At 34.8% G+C, this 12,257-nt stretch overlaps 1 protein-coding gene across 7 annotated transcripts in view; it reads left to right on the forward strand.

The window, feature by feature from the left end:
• Positions 1 to 12,257, forward strand: part of LOC102674871 (solute carrier family 12 member 6) — a 146,675-nt gene that overhangs the window by 123,972 nt on the left and 10,446 nt on the right. For all 7 annotated transcript variants that reach the window (XM_006613664.2, XM_006613666.2, XM_006613667.2 and 4 more), the window contains one exon: positions 11,603 to 11,703. In XM_006613664.2, the coding sequence (XP_006613727.1) occupies positions 11,603 to 11,703 (101 nt within the window). The remainder of the gene's footprint in view (positions 1 to 11,602; positions 11,704 to 12,257) is intronic.

Raw genomic sequence — 12,257 nt, forward strand, 5'->3', positions numbered from 1 at the left:
TTACGAGCGTGGAGACGGCGGCGAGCAGATTCCGCGAGACGACGGAATTTACGCGGCGCGAAACCCGTGGACCTCGGTAAATCGTCGAAATTGCGGATGGAAAAACATCCCGGCCGGAAGAGTTTATTTCACGGTGAATTTATGCGAGCCGAATATGGGACGCGCGTCACCCAATTCATTTATCGTGCGCGCGCGTTCATTTCCTTCCTCGTGGCCTTTAAACGGATCCAAAAATCATTTTGCGAGATACGAATTCGATGGAAATAAGGGGGATGGGGTTCGAATAAATTGGAATCAATAATTCTTTTTCGTTTTCGAAATGTGAAATTAAGGATAAAGCGACATTAAGGATAAAATATTGGAGAGGTGTTTCAAAATGAATAGAGACGAAGAAAATTATCATTATAACGAGAGTTTTTCTCCTCATAGCGCTCAATTTTAGAATAAATTTATGGAATCGATGGAATGGTGGAAATAATATAGGTAATAATGTAGATTATGGTAATTTGTTTTATGTAATGTAAGGTAATTTTAATAATATCGGGAGAACTCCTTGGCGAAAGATATGTAGACCCCGATCCGGGGTTCACCAGCACGGAATCCTATGAGATATCTCGTTTTTTCTCGATTCCAGTGTATAAATTTTTTTGTATCGTGCGTTTTTTCTGTGGTTTTTTTTTTTTTGACATAGATATAGAATTTAAAATATCAGGGGAGCGTCCAAGCACTTTACCCCTATTTATTCCAGTCGTTGGATATTCCAGGCGATTGCTTCGTATCAGGATAGGAAAAGAAGATTTGGGCACGCATAAAATGGCAGAGAGGCGTAGTAAAAGAGAGTGGAAGATTATTAAAACAGAGGCGTAACAGAAAGAAAAGCTGTACACAGCTGTTGCTAAAGAGAATGGATTAAGAGGCCCTCAGAGATAGGAAAAAAAACAGACTATTTCTTTTTTTGTGAGATTTGTATCTATTATTTTGTATGATTTATAGTCCACTGAGAAAGCAGAAAAGAAGAATACTTTAATTAATGATCGGCTCGTTATATGAGAAGGAAAATTAAAAGAGTTAAAGAAATAAAACGTGAAAGAATTTTAGAAAGAAAGAGAAAAAAATTTAACGTTTCATACTCGTGTATCAAGTATTTTGTAAAAAAAATATCTCGAGTCTCTGAAAATTTCTGGCAAGAAAAATGAGAGATTTTTCTCTATTTTTCTTCAAGAAAATGAAATTATTCGTAGAGAATTCAACTTTTCTTAATTTTCCTATTTTTTTTTTTTTTTTGATTTCTCTCAAAAATTGAATTTTTTTATAAAAATATTATTTTTACATCTTTATCGAAACGAATTTTTATTTCATTTCGAAATTCCACTGCAAACAACGATAATTCAATATTTCGATGAGTAAATAAAATCATTTAAGTCTCGTAGAACAATGAAGAAGTTTATGCAAGCCTGTAATAATAACATTTTGCAAGTCTCGTGTGAATTGGCTTCGTAAGAGTAAACAATGATGCAGGCAAACAAACTAAATTTTTCCATCCTAGAGATTTCCTCTAATTTCCAGTAAGGAGTACGTTACACAATTTTATCTCTTTACATTTCTACAACAGGTAGAATGTCAATATTTTATTAGTATTCTTTTTCTTTTACTATTTCTATATATAGTTTGATAAAATATAAAGAGAACTTTGAATTGTGATTGAACCAGAATTAAGAATTTATTCACTACATCACATATAGTATAATTTTGGACGCCTTGACGAAAGACATGTAGACCCCGATCCGGGGTTCGCCAGCACGAAATTCTACGAAATTATTTTTCTTCATATCATATATACTGTTTTTCTTATGATTCATTACACACTTTTAATACACTTTTTTCATTCGATTATTGACAAGGAAAAAATAGAATTTAATTTAAAGAAGCCTTCACTTTTCTCGCTCAAATTTCATTGCTAATTCTATTTTCCTTCTACAAACAGATTTCAACGAACAAGCCGCAGCCGCTAACAGTCCATGCACAATGAAATTCTTCGTTGAACAGTTTCTCAAGCAAGTTCAGCGGAGAGATCATAAATTAATTTGATCAACGGACGAGGCAACGGTTGGCCATTTGTCGTCATTTCGTCGAATCTAACGAAATTAGGGAACAAACAGTTTCTCACTCGAGTTGTTCTACTGAAATTCGCGAATTAATCCATGTCACGCGAACGTCAAATTTCTCTCGTGAAATATTCTCCTTTCGTCTCCTTTCGTTTGAATGACGAATTCAAAAAAAATTCTATTGATTCGATTAAAAGAAGCTATTCGATTTTGTGGAATAGACAGTTTTTGTGGAATATTTATTAACTCCAGTCTATGAGGGGATGCAATAAAACGAGCTCGTTTAGGGGTTGCGGGGGACCAGCACTTTGTTGATCCAATCGAATTTGCCATCGCTCGAGTGGCTGATCGATCCCTGTTAAAAGGATATCGCGGACCTTGCACAATTCTCAAGGATGAGATACGGTTTGAATAGATTCGAAGATTTCTTTTTTTTTTTTTCGTGCATTGAATGAAAAATTCAGTTTATGTTGTTCAGTTTTCATTTCTTTGATTGAGAAAAATATCAGATATTGGATTTTGATTTATTCAAAATTTACAATGAGAGAATATATAAAATTATTAATATTATTAAACTAACAAAGAGTCTTAGAGGAAAATTTGTATTGAATTAATTAAAATTTGGTTAATTTTAATTTTTAAAAATTATACTAGTACTGTTGTAAAATAACAATGTTTTCTATGAAAAATATCTGCATAATTTTAACTTTCATTCTTAATAAACCTTTGCCGGATTTTTTTCTCGAGAAAGAATAATATTATAGACATAATCTCATAGCACAAAGAATTAAAAAATAAGAAAAAATGAATAAAAATCCTAATTGAAACTAATTAATTAAAATTTGCACCAGATTAACATAACAATTCTTCTAATACAGGATACCTCTACTTCTGATGATGGAATAATACGAATTTTGGCATAAATACAAATTTTAATTTTACATACACAAGAATATGCAATTTTGAAGGAATTTCAAAGGATGGGTTAGAAAGAGTTTCAAAGAGTCGATTTAAGTCAGCATTCCGTTGATTCAACCAAATCTGGCTCCGGTCGAGTGGCCTTTCCGACGACGAAAAACGTGTACTGGGCGCGTTTAGACGAGATTAGGACAAGGGCGAACGGAGGGTTAAGTAGTTTCCATTGTAAGGATGCTTCACGATGTGACGTTTCTTACTATCTCGAGCTTAACACACCTTAACACACGTATTTAGACAGCTCATGGTCACGCTTCTACGCTCAATTCATCGGACGTAGAATATTTTTCCACAAAAATTATTTTTTTCACATCTCATCTTTATTTCTTTTAAAATTTAATCGTAAATTGTAATCATTGCCTGATTTCTCTTTACCAAATCCTTGTTATCCTATGTCTAGGTATTCGATCGAAAGCGATTCTTTCCCTCCTCTTTGCGTAAATTGCATAATTAAATAAGACAAGTTCGACCTAAGAAAGATCAACAACAGAACGAAATCTGATCAATAATAAAAAAAAATTCGCGAATGATCCTGACTCCTCGTACCAATCGCAAAAATTCCAAAAATTCTAAAAACTCTCATCCCACGTTCACGATCAATTTCATCTCGTCCATCAATCATTTCAACCAAGATTTCAAAAAACGCCATTTCGTTCGCCATTTCCCTCTCACCAGGATCGGCGTAAATCAACCGAATACCAATAATCGCCACCTGACTGCCGTCGCAATAATGTTGAAATGCCGAATAATATCGTCGCGACGCCGTTGCCGCCGCCACGATCCCGCGCCGCGAGCTGATTTATCGTCGTCCCACCGAGCCGAGAAATTGGGCCACCGACCAGCCGGGACACGCCCGCCATTGTTACCATTTCGAGGTTGTGATGTGCGCGCACGCACACGCACACATCCCCTTCGTTGCAGAGCGCGGCCATTCCCGTCCATTCACCTTCCAATCTCAATCGTTTTTAAACGCGTTTGAAGTTGTTTGAAGATGTTTGAAGATGTTTGAAGACGTTTGAAGATGTTTGAAGATGTTTGAAGACGTTTGAGAACGTGCGATCTTCGATTTGAAACAGGATATGGTTTTTATTTTTTTTGGAGAGGAAGAATTTACTATGAGAGAGGTTTGCTTCGACTGGAGAGGAAGTGGATAAGAATGTGAACGAAAATGATGTGAATATTAGATTAGGTTAGAAGAAGAAGAAAAGAGAGGAGAAGAGTGTTTTGTTTATATTCGTTGGAAACAGTGGAGATTATTGATTTTATTTTGTTTTGATTCGACGCGAATACGCGTCACTGTCTCAATTATAAGGAGATAAATAAAATAAGAATGCAGAGAAACGATCGTTCGATCTGAATCTTTCGGATCTCATTCGGATCACGTCGAACGTGTCCGGTTTAAACCGATTCGATTTAACGGGGTATAATTACGTAATTACGCGGATTCCGCGCAATCGTAGAAGGGCGGGAGGAGGCCAATCAAATCTGTCACGCTCCAATCAACTTGCAATATCGAATCGAGCTTATATACGTATATTAAAACTTCTCCCTTGAAAAATGGTCGAAATAGATTTTTCACGTAACTTCAGAAAGTTGATCGAGTACAAGAGTATAATTTTTGAAACTTGATTTTGAATTCTGAGAAGGAAGGCAATCGAAATTTTTACTTGCATACTGCATCCTTTTCAGAATAAAAACAGAATATCGAGTCCATGACTTCAAAGGATTAACCAGTTTTGATATATAATCGAAACTTGGGAAAGGAATGCGCATTTTCTATTTAATTCTCATCACGAATCGAACCAAAGAAATTTCGAAACGAGTCTACGAGATCCTTGGAAAGAGTTAATTATTTTTAGTTCAAGCAATAATTCCGAAAATTTGGTCAAAAAAGGATAACTTTTATTCACCGTGCATTTTCTATTTAATTCTCATCACGAATCGAAGCAAAGAAATTTCGAAACGAGTCTACGAGATCCTTGGAAAGAGTTAATTATTTTTAATCCAAGCAATAATTCCGAAAACTTGGTCAAAAAAGGATAACTTCAGCGTGCATTTTCCACTTAATCCTCATTAATCGAACCAAAGAAATTTCGAACGAGATCCTTGGAAAGGGTTAACCACTTCTAAGCAATAATCCCGAGAACTTGGCCGAAAAAAAGGAAAGCAAGCGGAAACTTTTACGAAGCCCGTGGTGCATCGTCTGCTTAATTCTCGTGGCGGATCAGCGCTGAGAAATTGTGGGCCATCGGTCCGCCGGTCTGGCACCGATTTGGCAAATGTCCTCACCAGTTTCAAATTCTCCAACCCAACCAAACTCCCACCCCACTCGTTATCGTTCGCGTTCCAATTGCTCGATCTCGTATCTGGCTCGAATCTTTCGAAGAATCGCATCCGTCCCCTGACCCGATGCTCCGGTTTAGTTGAATCATCGCCATTTTTACCCCCCTCCGTTTCGTTCCCTCGAGACATTCGAGGCTCGATTGTTAAAACCAGATTGTTAACCATCACTGGAAAAATTGGAATCTTTAAATATGGATGGTTTATCGGGATTGGATGGTAGTTATTCTCGGGATTGGGAAGTTGGTAATCGCGTGAAAATCTGGTTGCTTGCGGTTGAGCCCGGATCGACCAAGTTTCCAACTATTCCACACCGAAAATCCGTGTTTGAATAGGTAGAAGGGAAGTTTGTTGCTCTTGTTGTTGTTCTTGTTGTTCTTGTTGTACACGTGTAAAATTCGCGCGAGTTTGGGACCGTTTGGTGAAGCCGATCGTTAACATATACGTATACGAATTCAATCATTTTGATTCGAACATGGACGAACATACAATACGATATTTTCATTTTGTAAGGAAAAATTAATCATTCGTACGAATAATCATGTATTATCTTATCAAAGAAGAGTATTGAACAAATTTTTTGGAAACTTCTTTTAAATGAATATGAATCGAATCTTTATTTGCTCTTGTTTCTTCTAAGAAACAATTTTTTCTCTTGTTAATTCGAAAATTGTCATAAACAAATATATTGAATAAAGAAATAGGGAGGAAAGTTTTATATATATATATATATATATACGTACAAGTCCCGAAACTTGGCTCTCGAAGGCAGAATCAATTAAGAATTGGGAATGTAAGACGTGTCGGTGAATTAATCGCGTTTGAAGCCCGTTCTCCGCGAGTTCAGCCACTTAGGGTAACTTGCTCGCTCCTATCCAAGTGTTTACACTGACGACACTTCCTGTTATTCTCTCTCTCTCTCTCTCTTTCTCTCTCTACGCTTCTTAACGTAATTAAGTTTCCCGCGGTTGCACAACTTCCCGCCCTGGAAACCCCATTGAATCTTCACGCGAGCCATTTCATTCAATTTTTCAATTTTTACAGAATATTTGGAGAATTTATTAAAACCAAAATATCTATATATTTATCATATAAAAGTTCCATTTATCAATTTCCATATAATTAAACCGATCGAGAATAAAATCGATTACTTACAAAGACAATTGAAATTGGAAATCCTATTGAATCTTCTATTATTCTTTTCTTACAAAATATTTCGAGAATTTATCAAAATCGAAATATTTATATTTATCATATAAAAGTTCCATTTATCAATTTCCATATAATTAAACCGATCGAGAATAAAATCGATTACTTACAAAGACAATTGAAATTGAAAATCCTATTGAATCTTCGTATTTATTCTTTTCTTACAAAATATTTCGAGAATTTATCAAAATCGAAATATCTATATTTATCGTATAAAAATTCCATTTATCAAATTCCGCGTAAACATAATTAAACCGATCGAGAATAAAACGAGAGCAAACCGGTTACTTACAAAGACAATTGAAATCAATAAAATTGTATCGACTCAAATTAACTCTCGTCTTAATATCCAAGAACTTCCCGATTAGCATCGAAACGACATTTATTACCAAGCAATTTATTATAACCTAATATAAAAATCGATCGAATTCCTCTCGACGATGATTCGTCAATATTTTTCGAATCAATCGAAAAATCGAAATATAAAATCACAGAGAGCGAAGAACTTCACAAATTTACAATACAGGATTATTTCGAATTGCGAGTCAAACATTATGCTAATATGAAATCGACCGTTCGCGTTTCCATTGCAGCGATCAACATGTCCAAATATCCCCCAAAATGAAAACGTTGAAAAGGATTCCTGTTGTATATATATTTCAAATTCGTGTATTCGATGATGTGTACAAACGATGGAATGTGGAATTAATATCGTAAACATCGACCGACCGATACCCCTTTTCCATTCGAATTCACGTTCTAATTAATCCACCTGCCCCGCATACCTTACGGCCATTCTCGGTGTTTACTCGGTGTCTCGGCCGATAACGAGCAGATGCATGGTAATTAGCCAGATCTCGAACGCCACGCCACTCCACGGCTCGCAGTCGAGATCGATTTTAACGCGGTGGTTCGCGGCCAGGAGCGTAATGGAAGGTAGCAAATATCTACCCATTAAAATAATTAGGGATGCGTGAAACTCGAAACTGCAGTTAAATGGTGTCGTGCTCTTTAATGAAGGTGTTGTTGTGCATTCTTGGACGTCATTATTGCGGCGATGTCAAGTTTGTCAGAATTGGTTGATCGAAGAGTTTTTTTGATTGAGATTTATTAACGAAAATATATCGATAAATGTTTCGATGTTACGTTAAAGTTAATAATTCGTTGCAATTTATACAATTTGTTTCTCTGTATATTACAATTGATAATATTTAAGTAGTTTTAAATTACGGTAAATATTATTGATACATTTAGTCGTTTATTTTTGAAAAGTGTAAAATTGGGGATTTCGTATATGCAACAGTTTAATAAAAAAAGATGGTTAGTATTAGAAAAATTTTTCGATATTTTTTCGATTTAATTACCTTTGGAGTTTTGCGATTGGGCCGCTGGAAACAATGGCCAAAGCTTTTGGAAACTGTATTGGATATTGAATTGATTTCGCAACGATTTGCACGAAAGATCCTATTGAGCTCGAAATTATGGTTGCCGGTGTTTCGTGCCAAGTTAAAGTGCACCTGACGAGAAGTAAGTGAATTTCGAGTAACCGCAAGACGGTATCGTCAGCATCCGCGAGATTGTTCCTTCAATTTGCAGCTTCATTCGATCAATCCTTCCTTAAGTTAAAGCTTAAATCAATTTAAACCCAAAAATTATTATTTTCATCACTTTAAAATAAAGTAGAAACATTTGTATTTCGAAATAATAATATTGAAAGTAAAATAAATCGTGAAGAAAAATAAAAGACAAGAGAGAAGGAGAATTTTCATTCTCTTGTAAAAATTGATTCAAGGATTCGAAGAAGCGGGTATAAAATTGGATAGTCGAAACGTGTTGTTCGAAAGAATCGAGACTCTCGAGAGGTTTGACCAATAAAGAAACGACGGAAAGTCAAAAGAACAAAAAATGGGGGAATTGGAAAAGCAAATCGAAGCGTTTTCTATACAATCGTGTATACAGTTCTTCGGTGTACTCTGTCACGTGTCTCTCCCTCCTGTCTCACTCGAAGAAACTGCTGCACCGGCACAAAAAGAAGAGCGGAAACAAACTGGCCGAATCAGCACCGGCCATCTCTTCCGATGCGCCATCTACTCTATTTCTTTTTTCGATTTTATTCCATTTCTATTGTTATTCGACCAACGTACCGTTAAAAACTTATAAATTCAATTCTAAGATCCAACTTCACGACGTGAAATAAAGAAACAATTCGAATTTTGAATTTTGATTCGATTGTTACTAAATTAGTTAAAAAAGTTACTAGATTAAACTAGCTAGGATTGGAGAAGATCAAATTTGAAGATCAAAACGAATTTTCTTCGACGATCCCGATGCCATTACAGATATCAGGATATCGCAACGAGCGGATAAAGACAAAGGAACAAAGAGACAAATCAGCAAGTTAATATTGACTGGCCTAGTTTTAAATGATTTGCTACAATGCAACCCAATTGTCCCTGTATACGTTGCATCTTGTTTCAAATATCGAGTCCCTCTCTTCTAATTGCTTCATCATTCTCGAGGCCAAGATCTGCTCAAGAATCTCGTTATCATAACGATCAAATTATTCTAGCGGAAAAAGTGTTTTTCCCTATGGAGCGGTTAACCTATGTAATAGAAATTTAACCAGGCAAAGGAGGATCAGGAAAGAATTCCTTTTTTGCGGGACAGGAATTTCCATTTACAGCTTTCTTTCGACGCTTGACGTTTCGGTGTCGAGTCTTTATTTTCTCATAACTTTTCCCCTAGGGAACGAGCGAGAGAAGAAAACATGCAGCGAATAGGGATGTTCAATCTCCGCGTGAAGAAAGCTTCGCTCTGCTATTTGATCGTTCATTTAATCGGACAGAAATTCCCTAAGGAAGAGATAATCTTTTTTTTAAGACGACGATATTTTCGATGAAATATAGTTATTTGGTGTTTGAATGACAATGAAGGATTTTTCGATAGTATACCTTTTTATATTTATCTCTGTCATTCAGAAATATACCAAGTATCTCGTATAATTTTATATAATGGAATATCTCGTTTATTTTTCATGATATTAAAAAAATGTTTAGAATAAAAATTGAATGGGCTATATGATATTCATTCTTTTGTAGATATACAGGTAAAAAGAATTTATAAAGGTTAACTTTTATTTCTTCAAATGGAATTATATAATTTTTAATCCACGAGTCAATTATATAAATCTAAAAATTAAAAATAATTAAATATAATGAAACATATCTAATAGGTTTTTTTTACAGAGAATAACTTGCTAAATTTATTTATTGTATTAAAAAATGTAGAATTACATTTAAAAAATTAATTTCTTCTCGAAATCATTAAACGTTTAAAACATTTTTTAATATCTCAAAAAGACATTCTATTTATTAAAATTATATAAGAACATCTAATACAAAACAAATCTGATATAAATTTTTTCTGAAAGTCTAGTCTATTTTACTTAAAGATACAAAAAAAAAAATAGTGTAATTTTTTTTCTTTAACTTTTTTACATTATAATAATTTTTAATTCTACACAGAAAAATCGTATCAATTGGAATCTGTATTCTCTCGCGTGTTTTTCTATGCAGTGTTGCCAATAATGGTTAACCTTACGGTAACTAGATGAAAACCACGTTCGTCGCAACGTCAAAGGGAGGGAAGAAGAATATATTCGTGGAATTCACAATGTGAGGCTGGATTGAAACGTGCTCGAACGTAATCCGTTATTGAGGGAGAAGAAATACGTGGTCGCGGTAGTAACGGGCGTCGATTCGACGTCGAAGCACGTCGAGACGCCTCTGCGGACTCTTGTTACCTCTGCTGCATCCGATCGATGTATTAATCTGAATGCAATGGACGAGGAATTTTTCCGTGCATCTATTCCAATTAGATTATTTTTTTTTTTTTCAAGGCCTTCCTTTTTTCCCTCCCTCCTTCTTTTTTTTCATTACTATTTTGAAGTCAGATATTTTTAGAAGTTAATTGACGGATTTAAAAGGGAAGAGATAATTAGAATTACGATGGCGGTCAATCGATTGACTTGTACTACTAACTACTAATCTTTCGATTTTCGAATGAAACTGGATTATCGAATTATTGTCTAACGACGTTTACAAAATTCTGTATTGATGATAAACCTGTTAAAAATTATTTTTTTCACATGTAAGGACTTAATGCTCGACTCGAACTACTAATAACCCATTTGATTCAAAAACCAAACTTATCCAAATCAGATTCTTCTCAACATCGAAATTACAAGCGAAATATATCCTTAAAAATACTTCAATATTACACCAATTTTTTACACCAACGCTCGATTAAAAATAACTTATCGTCGTTCCAAACTAAAATTGATTTTCCAACTTTTACCAACATTTAAATTAAAAGTAGAAAATAGAGAAAGTTTTTTTTATTTCTTTGTGTAAATCGTTTCACGAGCGGAAAAAGAAACGGTCGATCGAAATCCAATTCGCAGTTGCGGTTCGAAAGAAAGGAAAAAGACAGGAGGAGGAGGAGGAGGAGGAGGAGGAGGAAGAGAAAAAACATATCACGGTGAAAAAGTCAATTTCTCGTGTTGCAAACAAACTATCAATGCGCCTATCCCTCTCGACGCCTATTAAAACTTTTTAACCAAAACGTTTCCCATTCCCACTCTTGTATTTCTATTAAAACTTTGCCAATCTATTAAACAGATATTCGAATCAATAGAAAAATAAATTGTATCCATATCCAGTTGATCCATTCGGATCATCGAGAAGTTTCTTCGAGAAATAAAACAAATTCTTTTAAAATCGTTCACTATTTTTTTTTTCTTTTTTTTTTTTCGATATTATATTTCAACAACATTTACATATTTTTTTCTTTCGACATTGCACATCGATCAATGATATTCAATTCTTTCTCGAAAGGAAGAGAAAATTTCTTTTTTTTTTCTCTTTGCAACAATTACGTAAGAAATACGAAGAAAATCTTTCTCTTACTTGCAGGCGATGGCGGCGGCGCTGGTGGAGATGGCGACTCCATGGTGGGCGGCGGTAATTCCGAGAAGAAGAATACGGAATACGAGACGAATCTCTTCCTCTATAGCGTAAGTAAATATATATTTCACTTCCATCCGCTTGCACTTCGATCAATCGACAACGCCACCCTTCTATAAATAAGTTAAGATCTTGGCTCGAATGTAAATTACCTTTGAATTACCTTCTTACAAACTTTAATTAGATTACGTAATTAAATTGTTGAAGTATTCATCGTCGTCTCACCATTTCGTAATTAAATTGTTGAAATATTCACCATCGTTTTAAATAAATATTTATCCGTTTGCACTCATCAATCCGCGTCTATATCTCCTCATTTCTTCCTAAAATAATTAAATTATGAAAATAAAAAAAAGGAGGAGGAGACAAAAATTCACAAAATTTCGATCAAAATCGAAATCCTTCTTGGACACTTCTACTTCTTCTTCTTAATCAAAATTAACAGTCCAAGGGGTGAAAGTAATTCGAGGGGGTGAATTTGTAATTCGAATTCGTCGTGATGAAAGCGCGATGAAAGTTGAACGTGGATAAGAAAACTGGGACGTTCCGGCTTCTCTTTTCTTCAAAGAAGAAGGGTCCTTCTTTAAAAAAAAAAAAAAAAAAA

This window comes from Apis dorsata, unplaced genomic scaffold (assembly GCF_000469605.1).
Source record: "Apis dorsata unplaced genomic scaffold, Apis dorsata 1.3 scaffold_161, whole genome shotgun sequence".
Lineage (NCBI taxonomy): Eukaryota > Metazoa > Arthropoda > Insecta > Hymenoptera > Apidae > Apis > Apis dorsata.